The sequence below is a fragment of the Phyllobates terribilis genome, unplaced genomic scaffold (assembly GCF_046119375.1).
Source record: "Phyllobates terribilis strain yellow unplaced genomic scaffold, ASM4611937v1 Scaffold_5__5_contigs__length_657084704, whole genome shotgun sequence".
In the NCBI taxonomy this organism is placed as follows: Eukaryota; Metazoa; Chordata; class Amphibia; order Anura; family Dendrobatidae; genus Phyllobates; species Phyllobates terribilis.
This window is the reverse complement of record NW_027362765.1, coordinates 534,868,550-534,890,663: the sequence shown is the minus strand read 5'-3', so window position 1 is coordinate 534,890,663 and position 22,114 is coordinate 534,868,550. Positions and strand designations below refer to the sequence as shown.

The 22,114-nt window shown below is 40.9% G+C and overlaps 1 protein-coding gene across 2 annotated transcripts in view; it reads left to right on the top strand.

Annotated features, from left to right (window-relative positions):
* SYNPO2L (synaptopodin 2 like) overlaps positions 1-19,389 on the top strand; it is a 118,944-nt gene extending 99,555 nt beyond the window's left edge. The window contains exons 4-5 of one of the 2 annotated variants that reach the window (XR_012322113.1): positions 16,169-18,879; positions 18,926-19,389. Coding sequence is in view for 1 of the 2 variants with exons in the window: in XM_073685788.1 (XP_073541889.1) it covers positions 16,169-18,417 (2,249 nt within the window). In the remaining variant the exon portion in view is untranslated. Of the gene's footprint in view, positions 1-16,168 lie in introns of both variants that reach the window. The other variant, XM_073685788.1, reaches the window with a different exon arrangement.
* The last annotated feature ends 2,725 nt before the right edge of the window (positions 19,390-22,114 follow it).

The following is a 22,114-nucleotide window of genomic DNA, read 5'->3' as shown; positions in this document are numbered from 1 at the left end:
GTTCCATATTCTTATAATAATCCTTATGAAAATGAAAAAATTGGGACTGAAACAACATTGTAGCAAAGAAAGCTGAATTTTGTACATTTTTGTAAGGTGCCCCAGCGAGGTACTTGGATGTCCCCGACAGCTCTCTCAGCCCCTCCTGGGTATTGTGGCGCCGACTCCTCCTCTGGCACCACACTAGGGAAATCAGCTTTCTTGCCACTTGCGAGATCTTCTTCTTCATCACTCACAATCTCCCCCCACTGCCGCCTCCTAGGCTCCTCTGCTGGCGGAACATTGGCCTTAGGTGTGGACAGAAAGCCTTTAGGGGCTTCCCTAGCCCAGCGCTGCTTAGCCTCCCTCTTGGCCCTCCTCCTGAAGACCTCTTCGTCCTTTTCCAGGACATCTTTCCACTCGTATGGACGGGTGAGCACGGCCGCGTACCTCCCCCTGGAACATTCACACTTGACGAAGTGGACTATGTCCCCCACGCGCAGATTGTGAAGGCGGTCAGGGAGATAATCTCGCTTAATTACCTCGCGAGTAACGAACACCTTGTCCCCGGTCCACTCTTCCTCCAGGAACCCGTACCCCTCGCGGATGTGGAACTCGAGGACTCGTCCCCGAGTCTGGGAGGCCTCCACCGACTCTCTCTGCGCCATGTTGGACCCTTCCAGCCAGCCTCCGAGGAAGGTGTTGGTCCATCGCCGCTGCTCTCATGGCGTCATCGGGGGGTTGCGGGTAGTCCACTTCAGACTCCCGAGCTCGGCGTAACGCTTCACCGAGGGGGTGTTGATGGCCTCCACTGCCAGCTGCCAAAATCTCTCTTGCGGGGCTCTCTTCCTGGGAGGCCTCCCCTCCGCACCACCCCTTTCAGGCCTAGGGGCCCCTGTCGCCGTGGAAGCTGTCGCGGCAGGTGCCGCAGGCGAATCCGGCCGCTGGGGTATAGGCTGCTCACCTCTGTCAAGCCCCGCTGCAGCAGTTGCTCCGGCCCCACCGGAATGTTCTCCACCCTCGGCCGAGGGGGACGGGTCTTCCGGCATCCGGCTCCAGCACCACATACGGAACTCATGGACAAGAAGGCCCAGCTCCAGATCGGGCCTAGTGGACCACTGGACAGCCACTGGGGGCAAGGACTAACGGGCAGCATCCGCGGGTGAGCGACTCTCGATTGCGGCCCCTGGGGTACTCAGCTCCAAGATCTCCTCCTCGGCGTTCATTCGGGACAGGTCATCCGATCCTCTGGTCGCCATTCTCTCAGAGCATCCACCGCAGCACCTCCTTCCTCTCGTGCGCTGGACAGAAAATGGCGCTGGTCGCTTACCAGTGACGCGCGTCCTGCGCGTCCAACTCCTCCTCTTCCTGGGCCGGCTTTCTGACTCGACCGCCGCGTCACTCGTCACTCTCGGCAGCTCCGCCTTCAGCCGCGCCCCTTCTCTGTGCGCGCTGATACTCACGGGGCCGGACTTCACTTTACGCCGCGCCCTCTTCCTCACTGGACGTCCCATCCTGGGATGCATCTTCACTGCTGGGCCCATCCTTCTTTGGGCTGGAACTCATAGGGGCTGGACCTCTTTTCGCGCTCTCCGGCGCCGTCCACTCCCATGATAGGCGGTTCTTCTCCCAGACTTTACTGCCATTGTCACCATCTTGGAATCCATGCTTCGGGCCGCCATCTTGGGCCCCATGCCTTCCAACACTTTCTCCTCAGTGTTCTGCGTCGGCTCTTCCCCGCTTTCTTCATGCGAGGAGCTCGCATCCTGCCGACTACGCCAAATGTAAGGTGCCCCAGAGAGGTAGTCGTGGGCGAGCTGTAGCCCCCTCTCGCTCTGGCACCCTACAGACAATTCGTGTCCTCCCTCTGATGTGTGGCTATGTATGTGGTGCTCTCCACTTACTTCAAACCATCCAATCGCGGCTGTCTCCAGGCATTTTTCTTCTGGGACCAGGGCAGCAATAAATTCAGAGGACATGAGGTTCTTAACCAGAACTTGAACTTTACTTGGGGAAGAGGAATATGTACAATATTTACAGGCAGATATAATGGATAAGGCCCGACAGGTTATTATCTCTCTCACAGGCGCTGGCAACTTCTTCAGCCCTGGTTCCCTCTTTAAGTGAAGCATTTGTGTGACTCTAATCTCTAGCCCAAGAGACTCTTCTGCAATACCAACAGTGATCTGGATCCGATATCTCTCCCCCACGTCTTAGCCTGGAGTCCTATTTATCTTCCTCTGCTTCCTGCAGACTAGAAGTGCCCCGGGTCCTCACTACCTTTGATGAGTTTCTCCGGCCGGCTAACAGGACTCTTGCTCTTCCATAGGGAGACTTTCACACTGGTGATCCCACTGTCTGAGGGTATGGAGCTCCCGTCTACCCTAGCAGCCAATATATATTCAGGCTGCCCGTATGGTTCACTGTCCTATCTCTTACTGAAGAATCACTTCCTGATTCTGGGAACTAAACAGAGATTTTCCTAATGTGCCCACCCTCAGTGAGCTGTCATCACACAGCATTAACTCATCACCGTCTGTAACACTGCTAGCAGACTCAACCTGACATCTGCACCCAGGACAGTGGCATCTTGTGGCTGTTTACAGGTACCGCAGCCCACAAGGAATTATGCCAGGAACAAGCTCTATATCACTCAAGGCTTGATCAGGGCACTAAGTTCCCCCTCTACTCTACTGACTGGACCACTAAAGCTAACCCCTTAGCTTGGTCTACCAACAGTTCAGAGAGGTCTAATTACGGGAACACTTTCTTTAAATACTTCAGTGCCAAAGGAAGGCTACGTCCTTCCCCACTATTACATTTTCACGACCCAACATTATAAAATTCTGTGAAGCACCTGTGAGTGCAAAATTCTCACCACACCCTGAGGAGAATTTTTTTTTAGAGTGTAGTTTCTGAAATGGAGTTACTTTGGGTGTTTTTTGATGTTATAGAACTGTGAGCAAGTGGCACCCACTATTCCAGATGAATTTGCGGTCCAAAGGCCAATTAGCATTTTTTCCCTTATGAGCCCTGCCATCTATCCAAACAGTAGATTTCTACTATATTGTAGCGCAACACATTTATTCTTTGTTGATGAGCTGTCTTGGAGTATAGGAACTCTATATCACATGTTACTAACAATATTTCCATTGGTATTTCCAGATGTTCCACCTGTTTGAATAAATGCATAGAATCACATAGATATGAAGGTAATTAGAGGATCAAATGTTGTAAAAAATATCAATGTACATGCTTTCTATACCCGCCACAAGAACTAGCATTGACAATAGGTTAGAATCACAACCAACCTTTTTCCGCTCTGTTTACAAGAACCTCTGTCCAGAACAAAACATTTTTATAAAAGTCAATGAACATACATCTTCTATTGTTCCTTTCATCTATGTAGATGCAAAAAACATATATCTGAATCCTTTAGTAATGTACAGAAATTAGAATAAAAAGCAAAAAATAAAGAAAGATTAGAAATAAGAATGTTGGTTTCTGGTTTTAATTAGTAAAAAATAAATTTCAGACATTCTAGAACACAAACGTCTTAATACTGTAGCTCGCTGGAGTACAATATGCCAAATCTATTAAGAGGCGCAAGCTACCTAATCAATATGGTGGTGTGCGCCTCCTCTGAAATGCTATTCTAATCAAGGAAAATTTCTGCCATTAGTTATGTCACTAAAGTGGTATAACTTTTGATGAATTCGGCAGGTGGGTGCCTCCAAGCCCCATCGCACCCGTTCTCCACCCATTTTGGTAGGGCTGGCCGAGACTGATGTGAAAACACAAAAAGTCACAAATTTACTTCCAACTTCATATTGCACAAAATGGCGTAAAAATTTTGACGTTTCGGCCCCTATATGTATGTAGCAGATTGCGGATATAATCGAGATCCATACATTCTGGGTGCTTACTGTTTTATACAGCCAGAAACTGACACAGTAACTACTGTGATGGAGCCAGTTTTTGACTGCAGCAGTTCAAACCCTTAAATGCCACTGTCAATCTTAACAGCAGTTGAATAAAAGGGGTGTGGAGATCCATTTCACCCCCCCCCACCCCACTCCTGCCGCTTGATCCCAGGTTTTCTATGTATTAATAGTGTTTTCATGGCACTTGGGAGTGTACTAAAGCCCCTATTTCTGCCATACTCGTACTCCAAAAGAGATTGCTGATTTTATAATACACCACATTACTACAGTATTGCAATGTATTGCAAAGGTGATGAAGTAACTGGAGGTTTAAGTCTCCTAGGGAGAATAATAAAAATATAAAACAGTTAAACATATATATATATATATATATATATATATATATATATATATATATATATATAAACAAATAAAATAGAAAACCTCCATAACATTTCAATAACCGAGTTTTTGGGCTTTCTACTGCTGGCCATGAGGGTTCAAATGTCCTGTTATTGGTCTTCAAAAGTTTGGTAAGTATATTTATGGGTGCAAAACTTGGATTTCCATGCCATGGATTTCTCCAAGTTCATTACATGGGCATCGTTGGGCATGGTTTAATTTCTGTTGTGTGCCCTAATATCAACACCAAAAATCTGCTACGAAACTATTACAATTAAAAACACGACCGCAGATACCTTGTGTTACTACATACTGGTACAGACTAAAATATTTAATTACAAGAACATTTGATATAGGTTTACAACATTTCCATAGGAGCGTGGGGAGTTGGTGCTCCGTGACTGGGCAGCTGTTATGGGCACAAGTGTGCTGCTACCAATAGTCACAAACACTACACTGGTTGTTCTGAGATACAGCACATTTGCCCACATAGCAGTGGGATATTAAATGTCCTCTGATGTTCCCTCTTATAGAGTAGATGGGTATACTCCTCATCTCCAGCTGCAAATGGTAATCCACATATTTAAACTCTAATCTGTAGGTAAACTGTGTATATCATAAAGACACCTCAATGCATATGCCCTATTATGACTTAAAAGGTATCGGTCAGCTCATTCTGTCCCTCCGAACCAATTACATGTGAGTGTATGTTCTAAGAACACAAGTAACTTTATGCTTCTAGTAAACAAAAATGCTGCAATGTTGCAGAGAAATCCACTTTAGAGGTAATATGCTAATATGGCTGGAAGTTTCTTTTGCCGGATGGAGCATTTTCAGTGCCTTGACTCCCAACTCCATTCTTAGTCTAGCTCCATCTTCAGCTAGGTGACTGAGATATGTAATCGGTTTGAACATGTCGAATGAGCTGACAGATGGGATAGCTAGTCCAAGACTCCGGTCAAGAGCAACTTTTGGATGGCTTCTAAAAGTATGTTTCTTTGAAGTGCTGCAGTGTTTTACATGGATACACTAGCAGATAAATGAATGTCAGGTTCACTCTAGGTTATATATTTTTTCTTCATTCTAACATTTTGCAAATGGTATAAAAAATAAATAAACAATGTGCACTGGGATTTATAGGACTATGAGTCCATTGCATTCTTCCTCTAATTGATGCAGTGAATAAAGCAGGCATCGGCTATTCTAGAATGTTTTTATTTATGATATCACTGCTGTTGTTTAATAGATGATCATAGAAGTATTAATAACTGGTATCAAATATGAGAGTTATGAAAAGACAACAGCTGAAAGATTATGGGTTTACACTGGCTAATGCCAGTCATAGAAGGGAACTTTCCTAACTTTATAAATGTAAACGTCACCTCCTATAAATCTGGATTGATGCCGAAACATTTCAGTAGCCATCTAAATAGTCTAGGAGGGGTTTACAATGAGATCATTACCCAATTCTTCATCACAGACAGGTCAACGGAATTCTGAACCTCACAATTCTTTGTTTGGTAAGTACGCATCTGCATTTCCATTTGTGCATCAGGACAACACCTGTTCATATATCTATTAGGGCATGGTGACAACATCCAGGGGAGCTTGAAGCTTGTGGCCTCTCTTAATCAGCCATAGTAGAAGCTCTGTGACTGTATTTGAATGCCTGTGGTCTAATACTACATTTCTCTTGCAGCAGATGTGATGGAATGCCTAGCTGGCCATGGTTTTCCCCTGCAAAATCATCAATTGTTTTGTTTTGTTTTTTTTTTGGGGGGGGGAGGAAGTCTCATCAGAATTTTGATTCAGTCTAATAATAACTGTAGAAGCCAATTTTAAGATGAAGATGGAGCGTTAAAAAAAAAACCTAAAAATCTCAAAGTAAAAATTCTAAATTTTAATTAGATTTAATTTATATGAACAGTGTAATTTCAACAAACTTGGCGTAAATCTATAATACGAGCAAATTTAAAAAACGTAATCGGTCTTATCAGAGAAATATTCTTTTTTCCCACTAACGAGCCACTTCTCCTATGCCCTGCCTCTTAAACTCATTATTCACTGTAAGGCTGTGTTCACACATTGCGTATTTCCCTGCGTTTTTTTACGCGCGCGTATTTCCTGCTTTTTTTACCTGCGTTTTTTTACGCATGTAAAAAAAGCACCTCCATTCACACACTGCGTTTTTTCCTGCGTTTTTTTACGGAGGTGCAGGAGAAATGAAGTGGGACGAGCATGGACACCTGTATGTAATGTAATGTAATGTATGTGTCTGTGTGTCCTGTGTGTCCTGTCTGTGTCTATGTGTCGTGTGTGTGAGTGCCCCCTAGCAGTGTATGTACAGACAGCTTCTGGCTGCAGTACATACACTGCTTAAGTTATTAAAAGAAAAAAACTATGGATACTCACCTATCCGATGGATGGGAGAGGCGTCCGGTCCGGTCCCGCGGCCTCCAGCATCTGCCGTGAAGCGATCAGCTGACTGTCACGTGACCGGCTTGTATCAGCTGATTTACAAGCCGGTTAGCTAACAGCTGATCGCTTCACTGGCAGATGCTGGAAGCCGCGGGACCGGACCGGACGCCTCTCCCATGCATCGAATAGGTGAGTATCCATAGTTTCTCCTGCGCCTCCGTAAAAAAGCGCTGGAATTACGCAGTGTGTGAACACCGCTGCGTAATTCCATCGCTTATAAAGGGCACAATAGGAGAAAGCGCAGGACGCAGCTGCGTAAAGAATTGACATGTCAATTCTTTACGCAGCTGGGCTTTCGCGCTGCGTAAAATCACACAGTGTCTGAACGGCAAAGTGAATTTCCCATTCACCTGGCAGACACAAAGCACATTGCGTATTTTGAAAAAGCGCACGCAAAAAAGCGCGCAAAAATACGCAATGTGTGAACGCAGCCTAAAATAGATAAAATCATCTTAGCCAAAATAAGACAGACAGACAGACAGACAGACAGACAGACTACAAGCTCACTGAGGTGTCGGATTACAGATTGAGAGGGAATTGGGGTAGGATGGAGCCTAGTAAATCAGGTACACACACACAGTGGTACTGCTTTTGGTACATGTTATATTTCACCTCAATGCTGGATTCACAACTACACTACTGATTACTGTGTTTATTGTGCTGTGTGCTGCTGCTGTTTCTGAACACGTGATATATAGAGATGGGAGTGCAGGAATCCATTATGTCTGTGTGCTGTGTAAGGGACACCTTAGCCTCTAGTCTCCACCCACAGGCTCAGAGACAACTGATAATTACAAAATGTAGTATACAAAAGGGTGAACTAATATAAAATACAATGTAATTCAAATAATTGCCATAAATTGTGTTATTCCTCGAGTACATGCTGAACAGTGATCTGAAATGAGAGGTATGCTTTTAATCAGAATTTCTTAGACATTCTGATATTTTAACCCTTAATTTTTGCTTTTTCTCTGATTTTATTTTTATTTTTTCTTACTTTGGGCTCATTCTTTGGTTTTAGAATGAAGATATTTTTTTAGGTGTGCAAAAGCATATGCAGTAGCTTAAATGAATCAAAACTTTTAGACTGTACAATACTACTATCCATTTTATTTTTATCTCCTTCAGAACTGACCACTTTGAGCCTTCATTTTTCTTTTTTTCGTTTCTTCCCTGTCATATTCAAAGGATCACAACTTTTTTTTATTTTCCATTTGTTGTAATTGTATGAGAGCATGTTTTTTGTGGGATGAGTTGTATTTTTAATTGGCATCATTTTTGGTTGCATACAACTTCTTAATCAATTTTTATTAACTCTTCATTGGCATGCATAGAAAAAACAGCAATTTAACCATTTTTTTTTTAACATTTTATTTAGATTTGTTTACATGGTTGTTGCAGTAGGAGCCCGGCTGTATGTAACAGCTGGCTCCTTGTGCAGATAGCACAGAAACAGCTCATGTTCCCTCTCCATCTTCATGCTGTACATGTATGGCGTGCAGTAAATATCACTTCACCAATGATGCACACACTGGCATATCGCCAATGGCGACAGGCCACGTGACTGCTATGGGGCCTATGAGCTGGGGGGCCCAGTTTCAGCACCTACACGGCCCCCCCTCCACCCATCAATGTCTGCCAGAACAGAGTGATGGGGGTGGAAGTGTCCGCTGACGCTCCCTCCTACATAATCATTGCTCGCACTGATGACCAGAGGGGGCTCCGGCCATCAGCGGCCATATTGTTTTTATGCACATCCATATTCATTTTATACAAAAGGTGTGCAGGCCCTATGTTTTTTTTGTATTGGTATTGTAGTTTGGCTCCATTGAGGGATGAGATGCAATTCACCAGACAATCTGTGAAAATGTATAAGATGTTTCTGGTAGAAAGCAGATATGTTGTAAAGGCTCAGTTATGCATATTCTTTTACTTATTCAAGTGAAAGATAATTTTTTAAAACAAAGTATTATATCAGAATAAATTAATTAATTGGTAGGTCTGTAATTGCCTGTTTTTATTAATAGAAAAAGGAGATTTGATGTTTCAAAGTAGACCGCGGTAATGAATGAAGGAAGCAGTTCCAGAGTGGAATAGCAATTTCGTAGTTTTTATTTTTACTCGTTTCGTGCTCGCACCAAGCTCTTTTTCAAAAACAAACTACATAGCACAATTGTTCTTCCTTCATACAGCAACGGGGTCTACTCTGAAACATCAAATCTCCTTTTTCTATTAATCGATATGCAGAAGAGGGTTTACCCTCATTTGCCGATGGGACTGCAGTAGCTGTAATATTAAAGGGGTTTTCCCACAAACCAAACTTTATTTTAATCAATAAATCAGTTGAATAATTATAACTTCTACAATTGGATGTGTTTAAATAAAATGTTCCTGTGCTGAGATAATCTTATAAATGTGCCCCTGCTGTGTACTGTGTAATGGCTGGGTCTGACCGTACAGGAACATGGTCTGATCTTCCCACATCTCCTGGGCAGGTGAGGAAGAAAAGGAGTATACAGATATTACAGCAGGGGATCACAAATGATTCTTTTTGTGAGGTAAAACATTTCACTGCCTGTTTTTAAGCAATGTTTTACTTCAAAGAAAGAATCAGCTGTGATCCAGTGCAGTACTGTCTGTATACTCTTTTCCTTCCTCCCTGCCCAGGAGATGTGGTATGATCAGACCATGTTCCTGTACAGTCAGACACAGCCATTACACAGTACACAGCAGGGGCACATTTATAAGATTATCTCAGCACAGGAACATTTTATTTAACACATCCAATTGTGGAACTTATTATTATTCAATGATCTATTGATTAAAAAGAAACTTTGTTTGTGGGAAAACCTCTTTAATGGGCAATTATTGGAGTTGTGGCAATCACAACCCCTTCAGCTGAGCAACTCCATAACTCCTTTCTCATATGTACCATTCAATATCACCCTATGTGTGCTTGTCCCACACTTTTTTTTTCTAGCTGCCTGTTTGTATGTTTTGTTCTTTATTCAAGAATTTGTACATTTTTGTAAGGGATCTGTGAACTTTTTTGTTAGCTCTGCAATTTGTGTCAATTAAGCTACAATAATCACTATATCTTCTCAGCACCTTTCAAGTTTTTTTTCTCTACATTTTGCTTAAATGTCCCTGAAGAATTGTCTGGTTTAGAAAACCCATTTTCAATTACCCAATTAAAGGGCATTTGCACTGCAAGATAATCGTGAATGTGTGTTGTTAAAAATACTCATTTCATGATTATCTTGTTGTATAAAAAGGCTGCCGATCACCCAATGAATTAGCAAAACGCTTTTTTATTGTGTGACATGATCTTTTATGCAGTATAATAGATCATCTTTATTCATTTGTAACAATTGCTTGGGAAAAATACAAAGAGCATGTCTTTGGAGGGCCCGGCACCATTATCTTCAATAAACATGGTATATAATTTTGTCAGTGGCAGCACAGCAGTGAAATTAAACATTTTAAAATAATTAAAAATTTTGTTTTTGTGATTTAATTAATCTTCATTGCAAGGAATGACTGCAATTTTTTGCAATTTCATTTTATCACTCATCATAGCGATCTAGAATTAAAGCAAATTGCTACTATATAAACTTAAACAGCAAACTTTGCGAAAACCAAAATTTAGGTCATTCTCAAAAATTTGCCCATGACTGTAGATGCTTTGATATATGATAAAAACAAAACAGATAAATATGTCTCAAACATGAATGACAAAAAGCATTAAAAGTGTAAAAATAATTTGTTTTGTAAAATAACTAATTACGGTAAATCTTTCATATACTGTGGGGAGAATTTATCATTAGGTTAAACTTTAAAATCCATTTTGTGTGAAGTTATGTTGTCTCGATTCATGCCAAATTTATGAAAGTGTTCCATAACATTTGTTTAAATTTAGGGCATCCTTTAATATAACACTTGTGTTTAGAGATGTTTCTCCAATTTTTATGTTAATTTTCCAAGGGCTCAATTAATAAATCATGGCTTAGACCTACATACATAGGTAGCCACGTTCACTTTCCTACCCACGTTTCAAAAGTATTGAGAGCGGAACAAAACTGCTCAATGCAAATCTTTGCATAAAACAATAAGCAACAAATGTGCAACTTTTTAGTTAGAAAACTAATACAAATGCCTTGATAAATAGTAATCAAAAACCAGACATACAAGTAAATGGATGGCACACCTAAATATAACAAAAACTTATTACAACATTTTATTGGCTCATTACAAAATATCTATACAAAGACACATTACATTTAAAACCAATTAAAATATGGTACAAAACTCAAGGTCATGGATATCATATAGTCAGGTGACTCATACATGGTAACACCAATATGCAACAAACCCCAGTGAGTAAAATACAGTATAACACCTAGAAAGAAATACCCCCCCCCAAAAAAAAATGAACAAGTCACGATACAAAATAACATAATGAAATAATATACATGGTAGAAAAGAATCTAAATATAAGAAAATAATATTCCAAAAAGGGAGACCAGTAAGGTATATACCTAGGTATCCACTGATGAAGCCAGCTAACCAGCGAAACATGTAAGGCCTTTAAAGCCACATGACCACATTATTGGTAAATATATCCTAGATTATATGTATATCTTCCTTTTCACTGTCCTAAACTTAGAATTTCAAATATACACCTCTTATGAAAAAGTGCAGATTTGTACTAAACTGTTCCATATTTTCTGGCGTAAAGCTTAATATATTTGTATAAAAGATGGAAGTCAGGCTGCCTCCTGGTACTCCATGTATACTTTTCATCTTTTATTAGGCACGCTTCAGAAATCCAAAATTTACCACAATTTGCAATTTTTTTTTGTCAATTTTTTAAAAAATTTCTACTTCAAAAACTGATATCAACTGCTTGATAAATAAGGGTCGCAATGTATATTAACATTTTATGATCACACCACTCTTGTGGGATCTGCGATCAGTATAATTTCTATGTCTACCAACATAGCCTATCATTGTCACCTATACTATCTTGTTTTTGTTACGATAAGTACCTAAGCATTGGAAGAGGATCGTCAATTCTGTTCTTGTCTTGAATCTTATTTTAAAGGCTGTACCAGAAGTCTTGTCTAAATTTACATCTAATTAGAGATAATGAAAAGCCTCATATGGTCAGTGAAGATGGTGTAATGTGGGAACAGGTGATTTTGCTGCATATGAAGCAGTTTCTTTAAGTCCTCGGAATTAACACCATGATCCAAGCAATAATATACTTATCTCCAGAATATGAGGCAAAATAATTATTTTGCAACTTGATATTCATCACACTTAAAGTGGGATGACAGAAAAATCTGAGTCATCTGTTGCATATTCCATACATGGTTGGTCCATGCTCCCTAGCGATAAGGCTGCTTTATTACCAGGAGTGAAAAAATCACTGTAGCAAAATTAAAAGGAGGAGCTGATCCCAGCATCTTCTCCGAATGTTTTCATTTTTTTCCAAATATTACACAAAACCATCCTAAGATGATAGAAATCTTTTTTCCATGTGGAGCTAGAGCATTCTAGCTCCATTTCCCTGTAGAATTGGAGTTTCCTAGTAGTCTAGGACTGCTCAAATACTTGACGAAGCAGGAATTTGTCTTTAGTCTTGTATCACTCACATTGTGTATAATGCCGAAAACGTAAGACATTTTAACCCCTTATGACAAGGCCTAATTTGACTCTAACATCCACCTATCTTCCTTTTTTTTCATTATCACATTTCAGGAGCCATTTTTTTGTATGAACGCTTTTTTTTTTCTGTGATAAGTTGTATTTGTCAGTGACACCACTATGGGATACATACAACCTAGTATTTAACATTGGAGAAAATTGAAAAATAATAATTCTGCTGTTGCTTTTTTGCCTTATTATATTTTACACTTTCCATTTGCTGCACAAATAAAGTGTTACAGGTCTTGTCCAGGTTTATCACGAAAGTCTGCAGTCACTCTATGTGACTGCAGACTTGTGAATTTGCACAACACATGCGCAACACTCGTGTGACCACAAGTGTGCAATATGCATACTCTTAGAAACATTTTGACCATTGAGTGACATCTAGTCACAATGTGGCCAAGTATGCGATATTCATACTTCCAGGCAGAACCTGTCTAGTGGGCGTGGAATCGCACCGCCCATTAGATGGCTATGCTCATTAGACAGGGCATGGCTTCGCTTCATACACACTCACTAGACGGGTTCTGTGAAGGAGTATGCATAATGCAAACTTTACCGTGGTTCCCGGGGCAGACAACAGCGAATCCTCGCAGCGCGCAGTGTGTTCACTGGGAGCATTCACGAGTCTGCAATCACACAGAGTGACTGCAGACTTTTAGACCAGACAACCCCTTTAAAGGTATTTCAGAATTTATTTAAAATTACTTAATTATTTATTATTTCTATTCTCTGGGTAACCCATTTAACTTATGGGAAATAAGAGCTAAGCATATAAAATCACATGAACATGAGGAAGCTCATGTTGCTGTAGGTTAGGGGTTATTTTTTTAATCTTCAAATGATGGCTAAGGGGTTGTAATTAGTGTTGAGCGAGCGTGCTTGTTTAACTCTTTAAATAAGCATGCTCGGGTGCTCGCCGAGTATTTGCTGTGTGCTCGGCATCTAGGTTTGATCAGCTGCGACACAATTCAGGGATTGCATGTGACAATTGCTGCCCGTAAAGTTCTATGGAGAACTGTAACTTGTTTCAGGAGAACTTGCTACAAAATGTATGTGTCTGCCTCTAGCTCCTCCCTCCATAGAATCATATACACACCTACTGCTATCTCAGTATCTCCTATCTCAGTAGTGGGAAAGTCTGTCTTCACTGAATACAGATTTTACACATTTTACCCAAGAACTGAGAGTGAAAGATCAATCTAGGCGGAGAAATAAGTGGATTTTTTAATAAGATACATTACAAAGTTGATTATTTTCAAGTGTATTATTTATTTCTGAAATAAAAATTATATCAGTGATTACTCTTCAAGATAGAAAGCTGCTTATTTAAATGGAGCGATCCTGTGTTTGAATCGGGGTTGCCAATCTTCCAGAAATTCCTGGACAGTCCAGAAAATTGAATCACTTTTTGGCCCTGTCAGTAAAAAAAATTCAAGGTAATTTTGTTTGAGGCCGAAGAAACATATACAGGTTATTTTTTACTGTGATTATCTTCATTTAACAGTTTCCAGTGAATGCCGGTGATGTCTTCTTATTAGAATTATGGGATATAGACATGTATCACATAATTATAACGATTTATTATGGTTTTCCAATGTGTCCGTAAAAAATATTGTCTGCCCGTGATTTTTTGATAAGCTGTCCAGAAAAAATAAAACGTCAAGTTGGCATCCCTGGTAGGAATCCTTATCAGTCATCTGTTAGTAGGCCCCCATAGTCATCCACGTTATATTGAAATGTGTGTGGCATCTTTTGGTGTTACTTCTGTAATCCTCGGACTATAATACTTACGTCTAACCTTACATACAAGCATTATCTAATTTATATACTAAATATCAATGTGACCATGCCTTTTCAACAGTAACTATATTCGTAACGCATTTCTTCTTACTTGTTTGAGTGTACCAAAAGGAATATTGATTCTTCTACTGTGGTCTTTATGGATAAGGGAGGTATTTTAAGAGCATTGACCTCATGTTTCCAGAATGGAATATATATCATTGTTTCACACTTCATGTAAAGTGGAAGGAGGGGCTTTGAAAAATTGTGGCAGACTGAAAATATTTCTTTCTTACCCAACCATAGTCAAAGAGGAACATAGCTGAAGTGACAGGTGACATTGTCCATAGCCGGGTCCAGTGATAAGCCTGGGGACACAAAAATAGACTCTATGATCTCATCAGCTTCTGAAAGCCAGTGAATCCAGCAGCTATGCCAGGGGAGACAAAAGTGGGGACTTAAAAAGGCTTGTAGAAAGGGCAGCAGGGAGCTGGAGAGATTTTCTAACTTTAGTTTGGCTCCAGCTTGGAGTACATTTGTCCCTTGTCGTCTCTATATGGAACATTGTGACTCTAATGGTGTATGTGACATGCCTGATTCACCGGTATCTTCCTACCACAGCACAGATAATCTCTATGCAGGTAATTCACATCTTCTAGTGCCCTATATCATACTGTCTTTTGATTTCTTATTATTTGTCAATGTCTACAGGGAACCTTGTGTGATATGATATCACTTCAAACAAGGACACCTTGGGGTTTTCTTTCTCACTGATTTGGCATGACCTGTTTTATGTACTGTGTATGTCAGTGTAAAGTGATCAGCTTGACAATTTGAAGAGCTTTGTAGGACAAGTGTAAATAAAGTGTTCTGACCTGCTTCAATGATATTAACACCTCATGGATATTTTTTGTTTCACTGTGCTTACTAAATCCTCAATTAAGAGTAAGTTGCACAACGATAGACTTTGTTTTCATAATGAAAATTTCTACAATTAATGGAATCAACAATCTAACAATCATTTTAATTGAAGTCCTAAACCAATACTCAATATTGTTACTGTTGAAAAACATAGGAAATGTTTAATTCCTTAACGTGTAAATGTGTTTGCTATTTTTGTTACATTTTTCTATTTTCTATAACACTGAATGAGTGATAGGAGATTAGGATAAAAGTTATCCCCAATTTTCACTAGACTACAGAATTTCTACACATTGAGTTATTTTTTTAATTATATGATAGTCACTGTGGACGTTATTTTAATATTCTCATATCTGGAATTTGGCAGTAATGAATTATCTGAAACTTTCAATTGAACATTTTTAAAATAATCATAAATTTGACAACTTGAAAATGTCTCGGGGTTAATTTTTTTTCTCTTTGACAGTGGCAAAAAGTTGACTTTTAAGCATGGATTTTAAAATGCACTTTTAAGATTTGCCATGCAGGCTATTTTCCATTCATTAGTAAAACACAGGTAACAGAATTACTGTGTAAAATCATCATATGATGTGAATATAATTTCCACAGTGATAAATTCGCTATATGATGTGCAAAGTTCTAGTTGACCAGTTTCATATGTCAAAAATGATTATAGCATTGCTCATCGTTATATGATATAAATACTTCATACTGTTCCCTCTTTAGTAATGTCAAGTACTGGCAGATGTAGAAGGACACTTAAATAGTAGGAAGTAACGGTAGTGCTGTAAGACAAAGAACACCAATTCATACATTTAGCAAACATGATACTTCTTAATCATACTGTACTTATTCATGGTAATTTGAAAACATACATTGACACTTCTGAGTTTTCTTTCTCTCTCTTTTGTGTTGAATATATGCGTCTATAACTAGGCTAAACTATATGATTGTTGTGTTTTCTTTTGCAGAACTTAATCGCAGTGAGAGCGTACAGGAGAAAAATGTCAAGGAGGCTAGAACCAAATGTAGAACAATTGCATCACTTTTAACTGATGCTCCAAATCCTCACTCAAAGGGCGTTCTTATGTTTAAGAAGAGACGACAAAGAGCAAAGAAATATACACTCGTAAGTTTCGGAAGTGTAGACGAAGATCGTTACATCGAAGACGAAGACGGGGTCCTTCCCACAAGTGAATCAGAATTTGACGAAGAAGGATTTTCTGATGCCCGTAGCCTAACAAATAATTCAGACTGGGACAGCACCTATATGGATATTGAAAAGCCCAAAATGGAACATGAGGCACAGGAAGAAAAAGGTCTGAGTGAAGCCTCTGGAAAGGGAGCAGCATTGTTTGAATTGCAAAGGCAGAAATCTGAACAGGTGGCTGACAGTTCTCCCTCACAGAATTCACAAGAGCATCATAAAACTCCCGTTGCTCCTCCTCGGAAATCAGTTGTTAATGGAAACGCTATTCACACAGTAAATTATGATAAAAGTCAAGAGTTGCGGGGCTCAGAGAATACTATGGTGACAAGCACACAGATATCACTAACCCCTGCTCATTCTCAAGATACACAGTCACCTGGAAATGTCATCTTCAACAGGTCAGCAAGACCATTTACTCCAGGTCAAGTTGGACAGCGGACAATGGCTTCTTCAGTTGTGTTCAAGCCCTCTCCACCCAAAAAAATTGAAAGCTTTCCTGTGCAAAATGTTGCTTCACCTCCATTCAACCCATTTTTAGCTGATACAACTGCTAACATACAAAAAAACCCAGTAAGTTCTGTTGCATCCCTTTATATCCCAGCACCAAGTAGGGCAGTGTCATCACCAGTAACTCAATACAATGAGATTCCAAAGGAGAACCTCTCAGCTCCAACAACACCACGGACTACAACAGCTTCAATATATCTATCATCTCCTTCTCGTCCATCAGAGTCTCATACTGTTACTTCTCAGTCAAATATAGTAAAGTCCACTCCGGTGAGTCAGTCAACATCTACAGTGTCACAATTTATTAGTCCAACACGCATTACACATTCGTATATAGCACCAGTTACCCAAGTAAACCAGTCACCTGAGTCTGTAAACTCCAGAGAACAAAGGATCTCTGTACCCATAGGACGTACTGGCATCCTAAATGAAGCACGAAGGAGAGGTGGCAAAAAACAGATGTTTGTTAAAAAGGAAGAGAAAAAGTGTTTGCCAAACCCAGATCTCTTGTCAATGGTGAAGAATATAGATGAGAAACCTAAACAGGAGCAACATGGAGCAGGTTTTGAATCTGGCCCAGAAGAAGACTTCCTCAGCTTAGGAGCTGAGGCCTGTAATTTTATGCAATCATCAGCACGAAAATTTAAGGTGCCTCCACCTGTGGCTCCAAAACCCAGTTTTAAAACAACATCAGAACAACTTATAAATGGAAGCCAAGATATTCCTGAGTTAAAGGGTAAAGGAGCGGAACTGTTTGCAAAACGTCAAAGTCGTATGGATAAATTTGTAGTTGACTCAGAAAATAGATCTAGCTCCAGGCCTAACTCAAGGCCAAGAACACCTTCACCAACACCATCTCTTCCATCATCTTGGAAATATTCACCTAATATTCGTGCACCTCCTCCAATAGGATATAATCCACTGGTTTCACCATTCTGTCCATTAGCTGCATCGAAATCTCAAGGTGGCAAAGTAGATAGCAAAGTTAAGAAGGGTGCCGCTGGCAAGCCACGAATGCAAGCTATAGATTTTATGCGCCACCAACCTTACCAGCTAAATTCAGCTATGTTCTGCTTTGGGAATTCTCCTAATAGCCAGGATACTCAGAAAATTAATTCCACTCTAAGTAGACAAGTTCCTGTGAAAACTGCTAGAGCGCATGAGATTAAGCGATTCTCAACTCCTACTCCAATGTCTTCTTCAACTAACATGACTCCTACAGTGTTAATGCCTAGATCAGCAACAACACTTGCAGAACCAGTTTGGAGAACCGACATATCATGCCAACCTATGACAACCAATGTTCCTGGGCCTGTGCCTTTTTACGCTCCCATCCAGGAGGTTCCACAGAAGAATCGGGAATCCTCAGTCCTTAGTCCTATAAACTCATTTACCTCCCCTAGATCATCAATGTCTAAAATTCAGGTGCCAAAGCCAAGATTCTCGGCTTCAAAAACAGGAATGCAAGCCAATGTATGGAGACCAGCCAAAGTCCACTTCTGATTATTGAGAAATACAATAGCTTTAGTGTTATCCACCAATTGTTGAAAATGCTCTTGTGCTTACTGGCTTAGCTGTTTATTAATTTGTGTGTATAAAATAATCATCATCCTTGCATCTTTCTCAGACTGTTATTGACTTGGAAAAAAAAACTAAGCAATGAATTATCGAAAAAGAGTTGGAAGAAAAGTATGGTATGCTGTATGATTGGCTGAAAACGGAAATTTAAAGAAAAGATTTTCAAAGAAGGCAAATTGTCTTGGGATCATTGAATCTGAAAAAATTTTGAGGCAAAAGATTTGAACTATACAGAAAGTAACAGAAATGTAATATGAGCATCTTTATATGGAACAAGCAAAGATGGACATAGTATTAATGGTGTTGAAGTAGACTTTGGTTTGTTATAAGACTTAAGGGGCCTTGAATGTGGGACATATTTTATATTGCACCACCATCATACTCGAGGTGACAAATACTGAATCATTTATATTGTACCACCATCATACTCGAGGTGACAAATTACTTTAGCTACATAAATGGGATGCATGCAGTTTCTCTTTGATTATACTTGAAATTCTGGAATGTACAGAGAATATAATAATATTCTGAACTACATTACAATTTAGCCGTATTGCTATCACATATGAGAACTGCATGTTCCTTTTTTTTCCTATTAAGTCTGCATGATTGGACACATTTTCTGCACAAACAATTGTTTGTTTTATTCACAAAATTTGTAGTGTAAATTTTGTGTACAAAATTAACTTTTTTTTTTTTATCCTCCCCAAAATTCTAATTAAGATGTACACTCTTGTAGCATTAAAGTAAATGTTCGGGATGATTTTGAGATTTTCAGTTTAATGTAGAGGAAAACATTGTTACCATAATTCCTAAACTGACTTTTGTAACAAAGCTTTGAAGCAACTTTTATTTGAAGTGATATATACTTAGTTAAAATAAATTCACAGTAAAAGTATTAATGCCAGATCTTCTTTATTTTCACCAATATTTACACAGTGATATTCCAATACACAGCATAGATGAAAATGTAGAATAACTAGTCGTCTGACTGCTGGGACTTCTAGTAATCCAGAGAATGGGAGTTCCAAAGTTCTTACAGGAGGTTCCAAAGTTCTTATACTATCTTACAGTGTCCCCAAATATGGACAGTAATGAGAAATATCAAATGTCCAAGGAAGTTTGAAAAAGACAGCACTCACCAATGGATGCCAATAAAAGATCCTTTCATTTCAGATCCAGCATACAGACTTTGCGGCTTTGTCAGGGGTGCGGGGGTGAAAGAAAGACAACGGTTGTTTCGCGCACGAGCAGCGCTTCCATGGGACCAGAATAATACTGTGTCGTCCTTCTTTCAACCGCACACCTGAACCAGCCTCAACATCTGTATGCTGGATCTGAAATAAAAGGATCTTTTATTGGCATCCATTAGTGAGTCCCGTCTCTTTCATACTTCCTTGGACATTTGATTAGCACTGCTTATTTAGACATAGCACCTCCTGATGTGGATAGCCGAGGGCTAGAAAAACAATCATAGAAATATTTTTGACTAAACAGGCAAGATTTGGGACCTTGTGCCGGCTTACTTCACTTCTATGTAGTAATGAGAAATATAAGTACATCCTTATGGAATTTTATGGTTTTAATTATTAGGATCATCATAAAAAAATCAAGTCCTTAGAAAATCCTAAAATTAGGTAGATACAACTGCAGGTGAACGACCACACATGAAAAATTTCATTGTGTCGTTATTTATTTAACACAAACTTTGCCGAAATGCAGAAGCATCATATGAAAAATTGAGTATCCGCTTACTGCTTCCATAGGCATTAAGAGGGTAAGTAGTATCCAGTTGCTGCTAATCAAATGACCTTGATTAAATGGAATCTGTCACCAGGTTTTTGCTATGTAATCTGAAAGCAGCATGAAGGGGCTCAGACCCTGTGATAGAATCACGGTTTTATCTGATACAGATCTAGCAGTGCTCAGAATGCTGAGCTCTGCATAACCCCGCCAACACTAGCTCTCTGTGTTCACTGTACATTGAAAGAAAGCTGCTAATCAGTGGTGGGGGATGGGGATACACAGAGCAGTTGACTATAAGGCACTAGACCAGGGGTCTCAAACTCGGCTGGGTATATGGGCCGCACATGGAAAAAATTTGAATTTGGGGGGCCGCATTCTTTGTTCAATGTGACATTTTTAGTGATACCATTTTTTTTTGTATACACCTTTTGAACATTTTTTCCGTGTTTATTTTTTTATAGCTTGGGTCGTTATGGATGTGGCGATAATAAACGTGCACTTTTTTGTGTTTACTTTAGTTTACATATAAAACAGCATTTTTAGTGCCCAATATTTTTTCATGCTTTATTTTTATTTTTTTGATTTTTACAATTTTGTTTCCCCCAATTGGCCACATTCAGTAATATTGTCTTACAATTAGCATCATATAGTAATAATGGCAAACATCTTGTAGTAATGTGCCCCATCCAGGTCCCCATCTTGTGGCTATGTGCCCCATCCAGGTCCCCATCATGTGGCTATATGCCCCATCCAGGTCCCCATCTTGTGGCTATGTGCCCCATCCAGGTCCCCATCCTGTGGCTATGTGCCCCATCCAGGTCCCCATCTTGTGGCTATGTGCCCCATCCAGGTCCCCATCCTGTGGCTATGTGCCCCATCCAGGTCCCCATCTTGTGGCTATGTGCCCCATCCAGGTCCCCATCCTGTGGCTATGTGCCCCATCCAGGTCCCCATCTTGTGGCTATGTGCCCCATCCAGGTCCCCATCTTGTGGCTATGTGCCCCATCCAGGTCCCCATCCTGTGGCTATGTGCCCCATCCAGGTCCCCATCCTGTGGCTATGTGCCCCATCCAGGTCCCCATCCTGTGGCTATGTGCCCCATCCAGGTCCCCATCCTGTGGCTATGTGCCCCATCCAGGTCCCCATCCTGTGGCTATGTGCCCCATCCAGGTCCCCATCCTGTGGCTATGTGCCCCATCCAGGTCCCCATCTTGTGGCTATGTGCCCCATCCAGGTCCCCATCCTGTGGCTATGTGCCCCATCCAGGTCCCCATCTTGTGGCTATGTGCCCCATCCAGGTCCCCATCCTGTGGCTATGTGCCCCATCCAGGTCCCCATCTTGTGGCTATGTGCCCCATCCAGGTCCCCATCCTGTGGCTATGTGCCCCATCCAGGTCCCCATCTTGTGGCTATGTGCCCCATCCAGGTCCCCATCCTGTGGCTATGTGCCCCATCCAGGTCCCCATCTTGTGGCTATGTGCCCCATCCAGGTCCCCATCTTGTGGCTATGTGCCCCATCCAGGTCCCCATCCTGTGGCTATGTGCCCCATCCAGGTCCCCATCCTGTGGCTATGTGCCCCATCCAGGTCCCCATCCTGTGGCTATGTGCCCCATCCAGGTCCCCATCCTGTGGCTATGTGCCCCATCCAGGTCCCCATCCTGTGGCTATGTGCCCCATCCAGGTCCCCATCCTGTGGCTATGTGCCCCATCCAGGTCCCCATCTTGTGGCTATGTGCCCCATCCAGGTCCCCATCCTGTGGCTATGTGCCCCATCCAGGTCCCCATCTTGTGGCTATGTGCCCCATCCAGGTCCCCATCCTGTGGCTATGTGCCCCATCCAGGTCCCCATCTTGTGGCTATGTGCCCCATCCAGGT